This window comes from Melospiza georgiana, chromosome 1 (assembly GCF_028018845.1).
Source record: "Melospiza georgiana isolate bMelGeo1 chromosome 1, bMelGeo1.pri, whole genome shotgun sequence".
NCBI lineage: Eukaryota > Metazoa > Chordata > Aves > Passeriformes > Passerellidae > Melospiza > Melospiza georgiana.
The window spans coordinates 22,203,762-22,223,701 of record NC_080430.1 but is presented as its reverse complement, the minus strand read 5'-3'; the positions used below and the strand labels follow the sequence as shown (position 1 = coordinate 22,223,701).

The 19,940-nt window shown below is 36.4% G+C and overlaps 2 protein-coding genes across 2 annotated transcripts in view; one reads left to right on the top strand and one right to left on the bottom strand.

Annotated features, from left to right (window-relative positions):
• Positions 1-135: 135 nt before the first annotated feature.
• Positions 136-14,837, top strand: SLC25A40 (solute carrier family 25 member 40). The gene is made up of 10 exons (XM_058041937.1): positions 136-320; positions 1,125-1,184; positions 2,353-2,459; positions 4,209-4,276; positions 5,886-6,010; positions 7,220-7,393; positions 10,648-10,757; positions 11,072-11,153; positions 12,773-12,853; positions 14,576-14,837. Exons 1-10 carry the CDS (start codon positions 179-181, stop codon positions 14,689-14,691), a joined length of 1,065 nt encoding a protein of 354 aa, XP_057897920.1. The 5' UTR covers positions 136-178; the 3' UTR covers positions 14,692-14,837.
• Positions 14,838-16,575: 1,738 nt separating this feature from the next.
• RUNDC3B (RUN domain containing 3B) overlaps positions 16,576-19,940 on the bottom strand; it is a 50,159-nt gene continuing 46,794 nt past the window's right edge. Inside the window, exons 10-11 of the mRNA XM_058041925.1 lie at positions 19,605-19,720; positions 16,576-18,595 (exon numbers count right to left, since the gene is read on the bottom strand). Of these exons, the coding sequence (XP_057897908.1) occupies positions 18,450-18,595; positions 19,605-19,720 (262 nt within the window). The 3' untranslated portion in view covers positions 16,576-18,449. The remainder of the gene's footprint in view (positions 18,596-19,604; positions 19,721-19,940) is intronic.

Sequence of the window (19,940 nt, the reverse complement as noted above, 5' to 3'; positions counted from 1 at the left end):
TTTATTGTCTTTAGAAAGCTTACTTGCAAAACATGGCTCAAAATATCTCAAAAATTACTGAGATGCTTCTACATGAGTAGAAAAGTAATATTGCTGTTTCTACATAACTTAGTAATGAAAATTGAAAATATTTATCCCTTGAGTTTTTTCCTGCAAATTTTGAGTGTAGTCTTACAATATGTTTTTCTGTTCCTTAACAGGTTTTTTCTTGTCTGGGGATGAAGCCATGGCTGAAATGAGCGGTATCCATGTACAAAAACTAACCATTGTTCAGCAAGCAATAGCCTCTTGTTGTGGAGCTATAATTACATCATTATTTGGTAAGGCAATCTATGAAGCTGGCCACTTCTTCTCTACTACTTGTAAGAGAGACTCTTACAAAGTAATTACTCTTCAGTTTGACTCAGCATGATGTCTGCTTGTGTATGTTTCCCCTAATGTGTGGAATCGAGCCCTCAGCCGATATATTCAGAGCAGGATGGTCCAGCTGCCCAGGCACTGCATCATTCAGCATGTCTCAGCCTGTGGTAGTTGTAAGGGCTGCAGTGGAAACAGTGAAGTGTTCACTCAACCTTCACTTACTTTTTAAGAAGCCCAGTGTTTTACATATTGGCTACATGCAGGAAAAAAGAAAAGTACATAATAAATTTAACTTTTTTTTTTTTTAAGTTGTATTATGGTCAGTTAATTGAAAAAGAACAAACACATGAAGAAAATGCTGTGTTATTTTATATGCCGGAGGCCAAAATTTGATCTTGTATGTCTTGTGGTATGCTACTTATAGAAGCAATTTTAGACAACATGATACAGTGGTCTTTGAATGAGCTTTGTGTATTTGTAATATTTCATGCTTATGCAGCTGTTAGTAAATTAGAAAAGACAGATTTGATATCTTGCAAACCATATAAGGTGTGTAGTTCTCCTTTGTCTCTGATAGCATTGTCTTTGTCTGCTGACATCCCTTTTCTCTCTGCTTGATGACATTGTAAAATCTTTTAGGTGTTTCCCCTCCAACTTTGGAAACAAAAAAAAGGTTCTAGAAGTTCTTAATAAGGCATCTGTAAGCTTCCACATTTCCAAGGCATCCAGGGTGTTTCTAAATGCCTCATTCTGTTTCGTTTTAGTAACTCCTCTTGACGTTATCAAAACTCGACTGCAAGCCCAAAGGAATCCATTCCATGACGGTAAACAAACAAATGTGTAGCGTAATGGGGGACACAGTTTGCTTTTTGCTCTTGTATTTAGCTGATAGTTGTCATAGTGCTGTGCTGAGGTGCAGAATGTTTGAGTCTGTTTCTCCAATATAACTGGGGGTGTGGGGGAAAAGCAACACACCATATGTACTATGACACAACAGCAAGAAATCCCATACATCCATATCATTTTAAACAGGCTTTTTGTCCCTGTCTTAGTGTTTTCATTATGGCAGAACATACAACTAATACTGAGTTGAGTCGAATAATAAAAAGCTGTTACTAAATAAATAAATATTTCTTCAGAGGGCTTATGTGGTCAGGATGTTATATCAAAGTTCATCTCCTCCAGAATCCAGAGATTTTTGAAATGGAGAAGTCTTAACAAGTCACTTGCCACTTGGGTTCTAAATAGATGAAGATATTGTGCTCTCAAAGATGTGCTAATGGTTCCTACTATTTACTTGTACTTAGTATATGAGATTTAAAAGAAAAGAAGATGACTGGTTTTTCATGTTGAATGTGGAGGTGAGTATTTGCAGTCACACTTGCAAATTAAATTAGGAAAAATACTTGTGCCTTCTATCCTGTTTTTGAGTAAGTTCTAAAGCCTTCAGAAATGTGCAAATGTGAAGCTTGAAGTATGTTTTTGTAATGGCAATAATATTTTATCAAACAGGTTGAAAGTACATAATGTAGGAGAAATGAAAAACAAATGGAGGGGATGATCTAGTATAAATACAGACCAAGATAAGATACAACAATAATAATTATACAGATAAGATACAATACCTCCACTTGAAGTGGATGCTGAGGCTACTTAATAAAAGATTTAAAAGTCTGAAAGATGTTCACAGTTACATACAATAGTGACGTTCAGGTCTTGTATTAGTTTTGCCTTTCAGCAGATGGTAATATAACCTAAACATGTCTCTTGGAGCCTTGTGAAGGCAGTTCTGTTTAGTTGGGCAGTCTGAGTAGTACATTTGTATCCTCTCTCCTTTGACCTAATTTGTCATTACTGACTTACCAAAATTATTTGCCCCTCTGTGTCTAACCAGAGATAAATCTGTGTTGACATTATATCCAATTTGAAAATTGCTGCTTCATAAAAACAATCTTATAAGCATTAACTATGTTCTTATACACCATTTTTTAGGAAAGTGTCTTGTAAACTCCAGTGGCCATATGGATCATGTGTATGTTTGTAAAAATGGGGACAGCAAAGCCTGGTATAAAAAACCTGGGCATTTCAAAGGGACATTGGTAAGAACATTTTACATTTATATAAAAGTGTGCATTTTTAAGTAGCATACTCTAAAGTTTTCAGGGTTTTTTCGGGTTCCACTGGAATCTATTATTTGAGAGGGCCTTCATGTGGTTACACTGCTGATTGATGATACCTTCTACTGTCTGCAAAAAAATAACTATTCCTTCCTTAAGATGAGCAAGGAGGCAGCTGCACAGCTCTCCTCCCACGTTACTGGCTTTATGATTTCATTTTCTCCACTTCAGCTATATTAGCAGTAGTTGCTGATTCCAGGTAATAATTTTGTCTTTCCTGCTTACATCCCTTGTGCCACACATCTCCCAATATGCTTCTGAGCTGAACTAATGCAGATAGTGTTTAAAGTTAAGTTCATGTGTCAAGTTCTCTATCCAGAGAATCTCTATCCTGTCAAGTATCTAGACTTGTAGGAGTGGCATTTTCCTAAACACTTGAACCAGACTTGCTGGCAGATACTGTCATGCTGGTTCATTAATCAATTTTGTTTTGACTCTGCTATGAAATTAAACCTATGATCAAGGATTTTTCAGAATTAAAATCTTGAGAATGGGATGTTAATGCAAAAGGTGTCTTCAGTTTAAAAGGTTTTTTTAAATTAATAACTTCACAAGTGTGATTTTTTTCGGTTACCTTTGCTATGTAATTTTAGAAAGTTAAATAGTTTTCTGTTAGACATTAATTTATGCCTAGTTTTGCCATAAAAGGTGATTCTTAAAGAAGAATGACTATCATATAACTTCTTTTTTTTTTAAAAATGAATCTTAACTTTCATCTATCCCTTCCTGTTTTGTAAACTTGTTGAAGCTGGGTTACAAACATATTAACCGGCTAGTAAAAAAGTGTCTGTTTTGTCAAACCATGTTAGGACCTCTAGGGATTCTGGGCTTCCTTTCAAAGCTTATCAGGTTTGTTGTAAGAAACCATTTTTTTGTTTTTTCCATTCAACTTTTTACCTCACACTATATGTCCATCAAGGCTGTCTCCTCTAAAGCTATTTGGGTTTTTTTTCTTCCTCTAAATCCTTTCTCTGGTCTGCCAGACTGTCTTTTGAGGCTCTGTAATAATGTCTGGTCTTAAGCATATTCTAATCCATTGAATCCCAACCTCTTTCTCCAGATGTTTTAAGAAAATTAATATCCTGACACTAGAGAGTTTGTGGTTTTGCTTGTGATTTCAGCTGAATGATCCTCAAGGTTTAGTGTTCTTGTGCTGTCAGTCCCCTGGGAATATACAGGACGGCTGTAATAATAATTGAAAGCTTGTATGTGGTATAGTGTATAGACCCCATTGCATGTATGGGGTCACATTGTCAGAGGAAGTATTGAAGAATCTGTGAGAATTAGTTGCTATTTCACTCCTAGAAACTCTGCTACATATTGAAAAAAAAATTAGTGGATTTTTGGGGAAGTTTCCACAAATTGTGGCAATACCATATCAGTACTGAAAATAGTTATTCACAGGGCGGTCAGTCACTGATTAACACTTAGCACTTTGCCTTTTTAAAGATGGAAGGAAATTCTTAATTTCAGGCACATAAATTACTCTGTTCAGCTCAGATTAAGTGTGATAGCTTGTGTAAGCAGTTATAAAATTGAGATCTTACAATGCTAAGCCATTTTAAAAACATACTTTTAAAGACATTAGTTTTGTGTTCTGCCAGCTAAAATGTATTCCTAACTACAAAAGTTTGTAGCTAACTATTGCTCTTTGCCTGGTGGTATTTTTAGGATGCATTTGTGAAAATTATTCGAATAGAGGGAATTAAGTCGCTGTGGAGTGGGCTTCCCCCAACACTGTAAGTTGAATGGGTTTTTTGGTAACATGCTGTAAGTTATTGTTAAAAAAATTACTTAATTATTTTTGAGAAATTATTATGCTTATTTTTAAGTTATTTTAAAAATTTGGTCAATTATGAAGTTTCAGACTAATCCGTTTAATCAGAAATGTCTATGGACAGTATAATTTTTACCAGATTTTGGAATTTCCTGATACATTCTCAGTACTTAAGCAGGATCAATAGACTTCTCATTCTTTTTTTTTTTTTTTTTCCTACTATAACTATTCCTTTGATAGCATCATCGAATCACAGGATGGGACCTTGTCACTTGAGAGGGTCAGTCTTCAACACATTCCTGTTGTATCTTGTTACTTAATGACTTGTTATCAGCAGCACAGCTGTTTCCAGACACTCTGGTGTTCCACCTCATTACCCTCACTTAATTTTTGTAATCATCTTCATTTCAAAGAACTTTGGGGTTTTATTCTATCTGGATAAACAGATAATTCATTTTCTCTCTACAAGAGCAATTTACATATTTAAACCCAGCAATCAGATCTCCTTCTGGTCTTCTCTTTAGGTTTAACAGCCCCAAACTGTTTTATCTCTTCATTCATATTAACCTAGTACAGATAGAAATTAAGACCTCTATAATTATGTTCTCCTTCATAAACCAAAAAAGTTTTCAAATCTAAGAAGGCACAAAGTGTGAAGTGCCCAGTGGGAAGCACTGGTACACTTTTGATTTGCAGACAGTGCTCAGTGTATAGGCACAAACAAAGCAAAGCATGGTGGAGTTCAGCCTTGTTTACCCTCCAGTATGTGGCAATTTCAAAATATAAACCTTAGGACCTGACTGAACTGTTCCAGTCACTTCATTTTTTTTACAAAGCACATGTTCTGTTCTCCAGCAGAGAGCTAACTTCTTTACTGGAGAAAGTCACACAAGTAGAAGGGAAGATATAAACTAAGCCATGTTGGTTTTCCAAGCATGACAGTCCTCAGTGGTTTTTGTTAATGGTGGTGCATGCTGTATTGGCACAGACATAGCACAGAAGTGTAATTGCCAGATTATAGTAAGATGTGGTGCTTTACCCCTACACTGAATGATTATTGAATCTACCTGTTGCCACTACAGCCTGTACTAAGCTGGTATGGAAAAAGCTTATATTTGTGCATACTACATTGTCTCTCAAGTAATGAATATCATGGCTGTTGATCAAGAGCATAATATCCAATTGTTACATAAATAAAAGTTAAGGTTAGTAGTACTTGTGTAGTATTTTGTTTGGGTTCTTCATTTTCAGATCTTTCACTTGCCATTCTTTACCAAAATAGTTCTGTAGCTGGTATGGAATAGATTTTGACTGAGATAATCAACCATCATTTTACTTACCATTTTCCCTAATGAAATGAAAACCTGGGAAATGTGTGGGTTTGAAACTCTGAACTACAAGCCATGAATCAAAGCTATGGGATTAATGTTGTTTTTTTTTTAAATTAATCCATTACACACAGCTGGAAATTTAACTTTTTTAAAAATATAAGTAAAATATCAATACAAGATAGTTGACTTTATTCTCCTGCTTTCCTGGTATTAATATAAATTTCTTCTCTTATATTTTAGAATAATGGCAATTCCTACCACAGCAATCTATTTTACCTGCTATGATCAGCTGTGTGAAGCTTTGAAAAGTAGACCAGGAAAGCATGATGAGCACATTCCAGTTATTGCAGGTTCCTTAAGCAGATGTAAGTTGTTCTCTGTTTAAAGAGAAAACTGGAACATAATACCTCTATGCTATTTTCTTGACTTTTATTTAAAGTAAATATGCTGTGGGTTTAAATGAGGGATAGGAAGGATTACTGTCATTACCCGGTGTTTTTTGGGCAACAAAACCCTGTAACCTGGAAGACTGAGATTTGGTTTTGCTGAAACACTTTTACTACATTTTTAATTTGTTCAAAATTTTATATTTCTAGATTTCTACCAAGGACAGTTTCATTTAAGTCTGTTCTGCCATCAATCTAATAATAAACATTGTTATTTGCTATCATGGAAGGTACATAGGTAATTATAACAAAGATGAAAATTGGACTTGTACTGGTTTTACTGCTGTATGATGTGGATGGAATTTGTATATTTTCTTACTTTTGGTTATCCTTTTCTTTGTCTTTTTTTGTAGAATTAACTCAGATAATATATTTTAGGGCTTTTGTAGACAGGTCTGATGATGCAGTTCCATGCTCTACCTGTGACAACCCTGGGGGCACTGGCAGACTAGTGGAAAAAGAATTGCTATTTTGTGGTGGTGTAGCACATTGTTCTTATTAGGCTGTTCCAGATTTTAAATTCATGTGTAAAATCTTATTCCAGCAACAGAAGAAAAATTCTTGGATCGAGTAAAATTTTTAATGTCTGCTAGATGTGTGATGGTAGCTTGTTACTTAATGATGACTCAATAATGACTCCCTGACCAATGTGCAAGATGCAAGAGTTACTTCATCAGATACAGATTGCCTGCTAATCATTCTTGATAGTTTAAAATAAGAGTGGCAAAGGTGCTTAGAAATAAAAGCTTAAATCTGGAACCACAATTCTGTCCTTAACACAAAAGGAAGCCTTAAACATCAAGATCGCTTTCTTAAGTTACAGTTTAAAATAGCTATGAAAATAATTGAGTTTAAGTACTTGAAATTTTTCAGCCTGTTTATGTGTTAAATCTGGAAAATGAGGATTCTCAACATGTTACGTTGTTTGCAATATGCAAGCATTGAAAAAAACCCTAAATTGGAAATGTAGGTACTGTGAATAGACATGTTTTTTGGGAATTAATTCAAGGAAAATGGAAGAGTTGAAAAGAATCAAATATATAAAGTAAGGTGAGGCATGACTTGAATGCTCCGGAAATTGAACTGTTAAATACTGATTTTTCTAAAAAAGCCATGTTTCCTTTGCAGTTGGTTCTGCCACTGTGGTGAGTCCCCTGGAGCTGATCAAAACCCAACTGCAGTGTCGCAGGTCGTCCTACAAGCAGCTGTACCTGCGTGTCAGCACCAAAGTGACTGTGGATGGGTGGCTCTCCCTGTGGCAGGGCTGGGCTTCGACTATACTGAGAGATGTACCTTTCTCAGGTAAGGTTTATTTCCCATGCAGGTTTTTGTTTATGTTTTTATATTATTTTTCTGTGCTTTTAAGTAGTTTTAATAGTTGGCTTTAGGAATGACTGAGATTTGTCTTTTTTGAGTGTTTTTATTTATAAATTCTCTGAAGATGTGATTTTTTTTCCCCCATTTTGTTTGTGGATACCAGATAGGATTCATTGTTACATTCCCTTTCTCTGTACTTAGACTTTCTTCTCATCTCTAGCTTACACAATGACTGCTTTTGAAGAGTTTCAGCTGGAAATTTTCTCTGTAATAGAAATACTGGCTGATAAACATGCTGTTATCTAAGTGTTCTTTTACATAATTTTGGAAACATGTACAGAGAGTGACACAGTAGTGTCTTCAAGATTTTTTTTTTAAATTTTTTTTTTAAATCAAGATAAATTCATTTGTGTACCTGCTCCAAAAAACTCTTTAGCAAGACTCGAAAGCTGAAAGCCTCGAAGAAGAAAAGTCTGATTCAAAGCATAACTGGTCTTAGGGCTGTTCCTTAAGGTAACTGGGACAGATGGTACAGGGGAGACTGCTAAAGCACCAGCAAGCCCCTGTCCCTTTAAGGCCTGTTTTTGTCAGAATACTTTTGGATCATCAGACATCAGTTGTCATTGAAGCAGTTTCTGTCATTGGGGTAGTACCAGGAATCTTTAAACACTTTATGTTGGCCCAGAAAAATTCTTCAAACCTATTTTTGGAAAGATTCTTATTCAAACCTGGTTTTGGAGTCAGAGAACCCTTGAAGTATTTGACCTGCTATCTCTATTGTCTTACTTCACTCTTAAGATGATCTGATATCTAATTTAATTTGTGTTTCCAATCAATGACTGGGGGCCAGTCATTGGTTTGGGCTGTTAGAGGATGTGTGTACTCAGAGTAAATTTTAAATTGGCTGTGAACCAAACTGAGACATAAGTGGGGTGTGATGAGGATATTTACTTTAAAATTGCTGTTGGTAGTTAAGTGAGTAAACTGAACCAAGTTATTTGAGCTGTCTTCTTTTCAGAATTTATAATGCTCTGTACTCTTTCACTTAGCTACTGGAAGGTGTTTGAAAATTGTGATTGGAATGTATTTCCTGCCTAAAGATCCAGTTCCTCGATGGGACCTTATTTAGTCTTCTGTGATAGGGAAGGCTTCTCACCCTATAAAAACATGGTTTCACTAAGGCTAAAGACAACTGCCAGAATTCATCTGAATCTTTTGTCTGAAGTGTTTCCTCTTCAATTTTTATTTTTGATTTACTTATTTTTCTTCTCTGCCAAATGCAGTTTTCTCTTAGGCTGTTCTCTAAGGTTTGTAAGGGAACTCTCAAATTCTTCATCTGATTCCTGCTGTCTGACTTCAAGTAGAAACTCTTATTCTTTTATTGATTTTTGTCTGTAGCAGTGTGGCTGGAGCTTGTGAGCTTCTTTTCCCCTGCTGCTTTTAACAGAGTGGGAAGATCAGAGGGAGTGCACAAGGAAGAGGGCACTAAGGTGATGTGCATTCTTCTTAGCACTTTTCAGGTTCTTGTGTCCATGCCTGCTGTTCCTCCACTGCTCCAAGCCAGGCTTGTTGATTTTTAATCTGTTTCCACACTGCTCTGGCATTCCCTGCACAGCCAGTGGCCACTCACTCATCTGTGCCCAGTACTTTGTGGGCATGATGGTAGAGGCACAAATTAACCTATAAGGCAGTAGCTGCATGTTGAGAACTACTCAGCCAATAGTGAGCAGGCAAGTAGCAGCATGAGTAGAGGAAAATGTATTTAAAAAAAAAACCCCAAATGCCACAAAATTCAGCTTATGTAAAGCTAAGGTTGTTTAATACTGCTTAATGCCTTTTCCAACTGTGTTTTCTGGTAATTTCTTCCTCATACGTGCTCTTTCCTGCTATGGTGTCCTCCCTTTGTACCTCCAGTCTGAGCTCTTCAGTTTGAATGATGCCCAACAGCAGCTGAATCTCTGGTGTTCTCAGTTTGCACCTTTGCTGCAGGGAGTTCAAGTCAGCTATCTCAAGAGTTAAAATCACTGTAACATGGAGTTGAGAAAGCAGGTCCTACTGAAAACAGGCAAACAGCACAGCATGACTCAAGGAGCACAGGATAATTAGAATTCTGCTCTATTCCTAGCCCAAGTGTTCATGCCATGTTTCAGTCATGTTTCTTGGGACGCTAGCTGGGCTGAACAAAACTTAAGTTATGAATGCTTATAAACACAAAAACTGGTTTAATAATAATATTTGAGTCCTTCTTTAAGCAGTGTCACAGACAATATACATGTAAATGGTATTCAGGGAAATGAGTCCTGTAGGTTCTTAAGAAAATTCTGGCTTTAGATAATTTATATTAAATTAGAGTGTTGTACATTTCAACATTCTCCTCAAATCCTCAGAATGCCTTCTGACATACTGCCTACCTTTAGTTTTGTAAAATGTTGGGGGCCAGGCATATGTGCTGGTAGTCTTCAAGGCAAGGAAATGCTGTGCAATTTTTCTGCTGGCACAAACTCCAGAACTCAGTTCTGAACATGGTTACCTTTCAGGATATGGAGCTGTCATTTGCAATATTTAGTCAACCAACTGCCATGAGGAATTACTCTCTAATTCAGCCTAGTAGTATATCACTGGAAGTTTTAGTTAGAAAGCAGAAGAAGTGCACTTCAGTTCAGCAGATGGTCACAGAAACAGATGTTATTCCTGAAAGTTGTTTGCTGGACTTTCCTTTGACAGTCCCCAGAGAGGCATTTGCCTATTTGCTCCCCAGGGAGCAAAATCATATTTTTTTGGTTCTCTCAGAAATAAATTTTATACTGTGCCTCAAAAAAGTATGAGGCAGTCCTGATCAACATTTCATTTTGTATTAAATGTGTTTTTACAAAATTACTGAGATCTGTGAAATATGCCTGAAAACATAGCGAGTAATTAGAAGACTACCTTTTGATTTATTTTAAATTGAATGTTTTATGGTGCTTGGTTTAGATTGCATGAAGGTAGGGGTTACCTAAGGGAATGACAAACTGATTAGGCTAATTTGTATCATATGAAGAAATTTGGGATATGGAGAACAAGGAGAACACAGCAATCTGTCCATGGGTTATCACATAGGACACTTATTATGCTTTCTGCTCTTGTTTCTGTTTGCTATATTGCCACAGTAGAATTCTTACATCTGGACTTGATATAGGAATTTTTGTACTTGAGATACAAATCTGTTGTAATGCAAGTTTATTTTTTTGTAATCATAGCAATGTATTGGTATAATTATGAACGTTTCAAGAAGATGATGTGCAAGGAAGTTGGTGCACATGAACCCACATTTTTTGTTTCTTTTACTTCAGGAGCAGCATCTGGCTCTGTAAGTATATAATTTCATTTCTAGTACTGTTCTTTATTAGCACTAATAAACTATTTTTAAAATTTATGGTTTTAGATTATTCTCTCAGAAATGTTGTATATTTTGGGGTGCTTGTACTTTAAACACATGTGGTGTGGCATTCAACCTGACTAAAAAAATCTGAATAAACTACAGTGGTCTGACATAAAGGACTTAAAATATAATGTGCTTGAAATATCAAATCTAATTTTAAATTGTGTGTGCACTTTAATTTAAAAATTTAGAGTTAAATTTTAATTTTTTGTGCACTAACATTAAAACTGATTTCCTGATAGATTGCAGCTGTTGTAACTCAGCCATTTGATGTAGTGAAAACACATAGGCAGACTCAGCTTTGGGAGAATGAGGCTTTAAAAAGTAAGTTGCTGGTAAGAATAAAAAACCCTTTAGTGTTTCAAAATAAAAATAAACCTGTAGTGTTTGAAAAAATAAAACCTAGTGTTTGGGTATGGCTTGTGGTAGGAATTGTAAATATTTGCCACTTCTAAAGTATATGCAAACATTTTATCACTCAGGCATTTTTTCTTCCCCAAATTGCAGTATCTAGATAAGATACATTTTATCTCCCAGGAGAATACCATATTTCATTAATGGCATGGAAGAGGGAAAAGGTGAGAGTTCACTACAATTTAGCTTAATAAGATGGTATAAAATTGAAACAAAGGAATCCAAAGCTATTACATTTAGGCATACCAATTGCAAATTTGAGATGTCCCTGCTTACTGTAGGAATGTTGGACTAGATGACCAATAAAGGTTCTTTGGTTCTTTTAAACCCAAAGTACTCTATGATTGAAGTGAGTTGTATTTAAACAGGCAAAAAATTACCTTCATAGCAAACATTCAGGTGAACAGTGATCTATAGAAGAAGTCTTCAAAATAACATTCACTACCACTTGCTCCTACATAGCAATATTCTTGTGATAGGTATTAGAGTAGAAAGAGAAATATTGTGCTCAGGTTGTGTGTTTTTCACCTTCTTTTCATGAGATTTCAAAAAAATTATTTTTGAGGGCATATTAATGAATGTTCCAACATCTTTAAAGTATGAAAGAGGAAGTTTCTGTGTTGTTCTTGTCAGTAGAGCACTGCTCTGTTTTATAAAATTGAAGTTGTATATAATACCTTTCTTTTCCATTGCTCGGGATGTGGACCAGTGAAGGATTTACATTAACCTAAATAAATATTATATCATGGCTTTAAGAACACAGACCATTAAAAAGGCTGAGTATCCAAATAGTTTCTGCTTAGAAAATAAGTGCTCACTTTTTGGCATGAGGTTTCATTCTCTCAGTTAATTTTTTTTTCCTAGAGTAATTCTTGAAAGAAATTATTATTATTTGATTGCAGAACAAGTATTTAAAAAGTTTTAAATATAAATAGTTACTGTTTTTAATTCTTTTCCTGTGTTGATGAATGTAAGAATTCCTCCTAACACCACTTCGAAACATGTGTCTGCCATATATTTATTAGGTTAGTATTAATAAGATTAATTTATATTTTTAAAATTCTATTATGGTAATCTTTAACTTGTGCCAGTTTAATTCTTTCCAAATCCAGTTACTGTTAGACACTGACTGTGCATTTACATTTTGTCTCTCCAAATATTTGATGATATTCTTGTCTATGCATAAATATTTTTTGGCTTCCAAGGGCTGTGGGATATTCCTGATGAATGTATTCTATGAAACTACTTTGGCTTTTTTCACCTGTATCATCAATCCACTAAAGACTATAGTAGCTGTTCATATATCTTATTCTAGGTTTTACTACAGGTCTTTTCCATGTCTTACTGTTTCAATTTGTGTATTTGCATACTGTATAATTTAACATACTGTATAAATAAGATGGATAAAATTAACAAAAAAAGGAGTTAAACCTAACAATTACATCTGTGACTGTCTCTGATTTCTAAAACTATCGTTCTGTGGCATTGCATGGATTGCCTAATTCACTGTTGTCTTGTACTGTATTGAGTTCCACAGAGGGACAGAAAATCAACCTGGGCAGTTATGAGGAAAATTGCTGCTAGAAATGGGATTACTGGATTATTTGCAGGTAAATTTTTTCTTATCTCTAAAAAAATTCAGACTAGAGAGTTCTTAATTGTAGATTTTAAAGTGCGTAAGTTTTATATTTCCATTTCTGTGAACACTGTCAGCTATGCAATAGTTTGCATATATAAAGCAACAGACATGCAGACATTAGCCTGTCCTGGGATCTTCTTGGTAGAGAACCATGGTATAAAGTCCTGGAGGGAGGAAAGGCCCAAGAAAGCTGGTTAATATTCAGGAATCATCTCCTCCAGGCTCAGGAACAATGTATCCCAGCAAAGAGAAAGTTAGGTGAAAACTCCAAGAGGCCTGGATGGAGGAACAAGGAGCTCCTGGACAAGCTCAGACACAATAAGGAAGCCAGGACAGGTAACCTGTCACAGAGAAATGGTCCAAGTAGACAGAGATCAGGTTTGGAAATGAGTCTGGCCAGGAATGTCAAGGGCAACAAGAAAGGCTTCTACAGGTGACCAGAGGAAGAGAAGGGAAAACATTGGCCCTGTGCTGCATGACTGTGGCAGGCTGAGGCAGAAATGACAAGACACTGAGATTAAAATAATATTGAGATAAAATCCTATTGTAGCTCATACTGAAACGACTATTGGCAAGAGACATTCAAATCCAGGATACTTACCAGACTTCACCACACTGCACTGGCTACTGCCCGCAGTGCTCCAATTAAGGCATATTTAGAGTTGGAAGCTCAGCCTGATCATAGGATAGAGTATACTGCTAGGCTTGACATAGCCAGTAGGAAGAGTAGGCCTAGGTTAAGGTCTGCTAAGGAGAATGGGAGAGGCAGTGGGGTTCAGATAGAGATTGCTAAGAGCAGCACTGGCTCATTGGGGCCCTGGTGTGAATGGCTGCACAGGTGGTTAAGCCTTGCAGGACTTTGTTTGCTGAAAGAGATTAAACTGCTTTATTCACTGTACAGTGATGGCATAGCTGAGTAATAGGATTTGCATATTTCAGACCACTGGATGCTAACAGAATGCAAGACACCACAAAGTATCAATAATATTGATACTGAATTCAGTTAATAGATTAAAACACATTTCAGTCTTGACACATGGGTAGCAGAGTTTGAGATACTCTTGATCAGGCCCAGTTCAGTTCAGTTGGCCACACGTAGCTGAGATGACTGGGGTTGGCCTGCCTGGCTCCTTGCTGTTGCTCCAAAGGCACACAAGTTCTGCATAGGTCCTGTGCCATCTGTGCTGGCTCTCAGCAGACATCTTTGCATTTCAAGTGTTAGTGGAGGGCTGACTGTGTGCGGACAAGGGGATTTGGCCTTATTCCCCTTCTCTAAACTGAATCACTGTCTAACCTCCACTGGCAAGATCACAGTTGACTATAATGGGAGCCATTTAACACTTACATTCCATCATTTATTCCTGTGACCAGGGTTCATTTTAGTAGAGGCCACCTCTTGTGTGCTGGAGCACAGGAGCCCTGCAGGCCCAGGTGCTCCAGCTGCATGGAGTCAGAAGGGACAGAGACACACTGGACTTGAGGCAGGCAGACCACACAAGACATCAGAGGTGAGGGCTTAAGGTTATTACACTGGTAATACCTACAGCTGGTAAATTCAGTATTTTGAGGCATGTGAGCAGGTAGAATCCCAGCTCTAAACTATGGTATAGATATATTGTGATCAACACACTGTACTGCAGCACTTGGGTCTGAAAACAGTAATAGTGAATACTTCCCTTTCTCTTCTGGGCAGGTATAACTCCACGGCTGTTTAAAGTTGCTCCTGCTTGTGCCATAATGATCAGCACATATGAATATGGAAAGTCTTTCTTTTCTCATTTAAATGAAAAAAAGAATCAACATCCATAATTCTTCTTTGTCCAATTGTATGAAGGCAAAGTATAAAATGGAAGTTGTGCCAAATCCAAATCTGTGAAGATGTTTTCTAGAATTCCCAGTGCGTTTCTACTGTTACATTTGGTAACTAATAAAGCTTCATTTTTAACTTTCACAAAGCATTAATTCACTTTTTTATTAAGAATAAGAAAATGCACATCACCCTTAAACTATCATTGAAGATTTCATGACTTCTCTTGCAGCTGGAGAGAAAAAAATAAAGGAAGAAAGAACAAAAGAAAAAAGAAAGGAGGGAGAGAAGAAAAATTGAACCTGGACATAGCAATGAAGAATAATGACGTCCACTGTGTAAAATTTTATTCATGAAAATGACTAAATTTCCCTAAGCATTTTAGTTGGGTTTTAAAATTATGTTTAAAAATGTTTTGGGTTTCTAATTGTAAGATATATTTATTTCTCAATAAGGAGGTTTATACAGAGTGAATTCAATAAATACTTATTTATTCTTGCTGCTTCTTATGTGTTTCATTCTGTACATGTTTCTTATTTACAGCTCTGTATTTTGTGTAAGTGCATATTTTAAAAGCTTTTCAGGTTTATTTTAACTGAAAAATTCTGTAAAACTGGAAAAATACTGATGTTCATTAGACACCGAGAGAGCATGGTGCATACAGTGATAGGGCAGCAGGGGCTTTTTGTTTAAGGTAATACTCGAAGTTAAAGCACACATATGCACTGCAGCCAAGGCCTGTCCAGGTGCTCTGCAGGAACCCTCCCGCACCTGTTTCTGGGAGGTGCCAGTTGTCACTGTCACACTGCTCCATGCACGCTTTGTGTGGGGCCCCCTGTGTTGGAAGGCCAAGGTTGCTGCCATAAGGAGAGGTGATGGTGTGCCAGCCTGCCTGGGCCCTGCACCCTTGGAAGGGAAGAGTGTGTGCAGGTTGCTGCCACAGGCACAGCCACCCTCTGCCCACTGTGCTGCACTCCTGGTAGGATCAGCTGCAGCACTGCACTTGCCTGTAGGCACTCAAATTACTAAATCAGAGCTGCCTCTGTGTGATTTAAATCATTTTTTAACTACCCTCACTACGTCCCTCTTTTCATGCATTTTCAATGCAGTTGTTGAATTCTATTTTTTTTTTCTGTATTTTAATGAGGGGGGTGCTGATACAAAACTAACTCAGTAGTCAGATCATTAAGACACTGTCATTTGGGTGTGCTTTACCCAAGAAATGGAGTTCATGGTGAAAATTCCTCACACACTGAAAATGCTCTACTTGTAAAGACATTAGGTGCCACATTGGGCAAGAGGTGCTGCCAGAGGAGATGCTTAACACTGTTCTTCCACTGTGACTTTTGAATGTAAATTCACAAAATAAAGCCTAAGAGAACATAGTAGCAGCAGATATTGGATGACACAATGATATAGAGCAAGAAAACCAGTCTCCCCCTTGTGCAAGAAAAGTATTTGCTATAAACTCAGTAATGCTGCAATTTACAGAATGGTTTTACTTTATCCTGTGTGATTAAAACAGAGACAACAAGTTGTAACTAGTGATGATACAAAATTTTTAATTTACATGCAACATTCATGGGACGTCAAGGCAACAAAACATACAGTTTGGCGGTTTAAAATTATTTTTTAAAAAATGGTTAATGTTTAGAACTGAGAAAGATGCACATAACTGATTGCCCATGCACAAAATGACACCCAGAAACACGTGTCAGACTACATAAAACACTTCAGCTAAACAACACATTTAGCTCTAAGAAAAGAGCCATCAGTGAACATGACTGAAGATCATGATTACTGCCCCCTCCAAAACACTGATGTGGCATGAGAAGTGTTTAACAGCAAACAAGACCGATTAAATCACTGTACATTGATGCAGAATGTTAACATGTGGAATCTGGATTCCCTCATTTTATTTGTAGTAAAAAGGCATCTCTAATTTACAAATTTATATTTAATAATGTTACTCGAGAAACAGGTACTTAATGTGATAACAGAAAAAAGTTCCATGAAGTAATGGACATTCTGAAGGTGTATGAAAGGATTTAATGGTCAGAGTTTATTACAGAGAAATTACCTGTGTGGGTACACAAGGGCTTGAAGGACCTGGTGGTTTTGTTAAACTGCTTTAAAATTCTGCATTAAAGTAGCATCAGTGGTTGTGTACCCTGCCATGGATATAGTGTCCTCCAGCAGCATGGACTAGAGAGTTGAGGAGATGGATTCTTATCCTCTAGCTAAATCCAACAGTGCCTCGAGTTCCAGAAATGCATAGCCTCCTACTTAAAAAAACTAAATATTTCAGTTAAAGCAAGAATGAATCTTCTCTCTTTCAAGCCCACCCTATGATGCCCAGTTTAAAGTAGTAGTGCCAAGGTACCATCACAAGAGGCAAATCAACTAATCCTGTACAGAGTGTAGTGACATACTGTAAACACCTAGGAGTAAGCAATAATTAAAAATCTGTCTTGTATTGCAGCTACTCATGTAAACAATTTATGAAACTTCTTTGGCACAAAAAAGCATTTTCCCTAGCACTTATAAATACAACATACTTACATGCATTTCACTTTTGTTTAAAAAGTTACTAATCATACTGATAAGCATTACCTTGATTAGCAAAATTCATAGATAAAGGATCTATTGTATCTTACAAAGAATTAAGAATATAGTTTGCAATTCAAAAATTATTTTGCAAACTTTGAAACTGTAGGGTAATCTGGTAAGTTAGTTACATTTTAAAAAATGTCTCCCTTTTTTTTTTCTCCTATCAGTAATTTAAATCAATGGCAAATACTTTGAGAAAATTGACTCAAGAGAATTTCTGCTGCATTACCTAAGCAAGAAAAATACCTACTGGACTACTACAGGGATGAGAAAAGTCTTTTAACACAAATACAGTCATTACATTGTTTCCCCTCTTTCACTGTCCTTGGGATCTTGCCAATAAACACAGAATCCAAACTTTGCAAGGTGCTTATCCCCATCATCCGTAGCCCCCATCTTTTCAGCAAGAAACTTTTTGTATAATGTTAGATTATCTGTAACCCAGGCCACTTAAAAGCATTTTTAGTGAGTTTGCTCACCATTTACAAATCTCTATGTATGCTTGATTTATATGATCAAGTTACATTTGTTATTCACATGCAATTTCAAGTGTTTGTGTTTCAGTGTGACTGGGACATCTCCTAAGTGCCATATTAACAGGAATGCAAAACCTAACACTGAGTCAACTTGAGAGAAGCTGTTGATAGGTTAAATATGCTATCTGAGGTCCTACACAACATACACAGATGAAAAGCTGGATTTTTAGGTATTTTTTTCCTACAAAAACTGGTGTTCAGGATTCCCTGTCTCTTCTGCAGGAGTTGATAAATATTTAAAGCACTGCAGAGTACAGTGGCTAGAGCCAGTCCAGGCTAGTGCAAGGAGAAATAAAGCTGATGGCATTTAAGTATGAGTCTCATTTTCAACTGTTTCATTTTAAAAACCAGTCATAAACATCAGATTATATATTCTGTACCTGAACAAGAGATTAAAATAATTCCAGACTAAAATAGAATATCTGAAAAATCCTCTGGGGGAAAGAAGAAGCAAATGAAAACTGACCAAATTGGTGAATTATAAAGGTATCTGAGACAAGAAAAAATAAAACAGCTTATTTTTTAACTCGCAACTAGCAGTCTTCACTGCAAGTCATCTCATGGAACATAAATCAAATGCATACAACATAAAGCTCTTCCTTCTTGTGTGCATCTCAGGATGGTGTTAAGCCTGGACTTGTCATCTCTGTCGTGGGACTTGCAAGGTATTCACTTGATTTCAGGCTTGTGAGAGACTTGTAGCTTGCTACTGATGTAAGAGAGCCACAAAGACCAAGCAATGATGGAGTGTCTTCCTTTCCTGCGAAGAAAAATAAGAATTCATCTAATAGTTTTTGCAGCACAAGATTAGTTCACCATAAAAAATGAGAGAACAGAAAAAGTTGTTTAATCTACACACAGTGAATTCCATGGTATGCTTCAGCACAGGCATGTTTCATAAATGTGACTGGGAAAACAACTTACACCACACCTTCCCTATCCAGGTGGTACAGAGATCTCTACCCATGCCTTACAGGCTGGCCTGAAAACAGTCTTGGATTAAATTAGATTTTAATACTGCTTACAATTAAAAAAAAAAAAATTATCCTTGATGTTTAAAAAAGAGACATTTTAGCAGTTATGTAACACTAACTTGATTTGTATTGGCAAATCTATTTAAAGCTTAGAATTGATGAGATACAGAAAGGATTCTTTTTTTAACAATTTACATTCTATACCCAAAATACTACTATTCCACAATTCTTCCAACATTTTCCTGCTTTTTCAGAATTGCCCACAAGATGGAGCAGCTAAGCTTTGATAAGCATCCAGGTTTGAAAGGGGTGTGTGCATATATCACATTTATATAGACAGTTCATATCACGTTCCTCTCTCTATTTTAATGGAAACACTGTCAGGCTGCATCTCCAGACAAATGTTAAGATGTAAGAATGAAAGTGTAGTTGAAAATCCAATGCACTTAATCATTCTTTTAAAACCAAAAAAAGGAAACACAAGAAGTTAGTTAGAGCAGAAAGATGTCAGCAGATCCCCCGTGTAATGAAGCTGACTGATTCTGTGATGGAAAAGGAACAGATGTGCAAGACATTTGAAGCTTAGCTTTAAATACAGAGGAGTGGGGTACATATCTTCATAAATCCAAACTAATTTGAAGCAGGGTTGTTAGGGAAACTGAAACACTTGGCATAACAATGAAAAACATGTTTTTCAATGTGTATTTTCTTCACGCTGACAATTTGTCTCACAGGTACTGAAGTCCAGAACTATGAAGAACAAAATTAAAGGAGGACATTAGACTGGCTCTGTACCTTCATTTAACAAGTTAATTCCATCTTGCTTCCCATCCTGTGAGTGACCTGGATCCAGAGAGGATTGAGAAAGACTGACTTCTGCTGAAAGTTGGTCCAGACTTTGAAAACTTTTCCTGCAAAGCAAGTAATATTTGATAGCAACACATTTAAAGATCTAACTAGGTATCTTCAACTCTCCTTAAAAAGTTTTGTAAAATAATCCTATGCAGTTAATCTTTCTTCTCTTAAACACTATTCTTATTTATTTCCAAAGCCAGTTCTTTCCCAAAGCAATGATTTATTTTTCTGCCTTTTTAAAAAAAATTAATCCAAAGGAAGAAAATTTTTATGGAA

Excerpts from the sequence above, each read along its gene's own strand:
- SLC25A40 (XM_058041937.1), top strand. The coding sequence starts at position 179 with ATGTTTTTCTGTTCCTTAACAGGTTTTTTCTTGTCTGGGGATGAAGCC. Across the intron at positions 7,394-10,647 it reads GAGAGATGTACCTTTCTCAG|CAATGTATTGGTATAATTAT; the intron begins GTAAGGTTTATT and ends TTGTAATCATAG. Across the intron at positions 10,758-11,071 it reads CAGGAGCAGCATCTGGCTCT|ATTGCAGCTGTTGTAACTCA; the intron begins GTAAGTATATAA and ends ATTTCCTGATAG.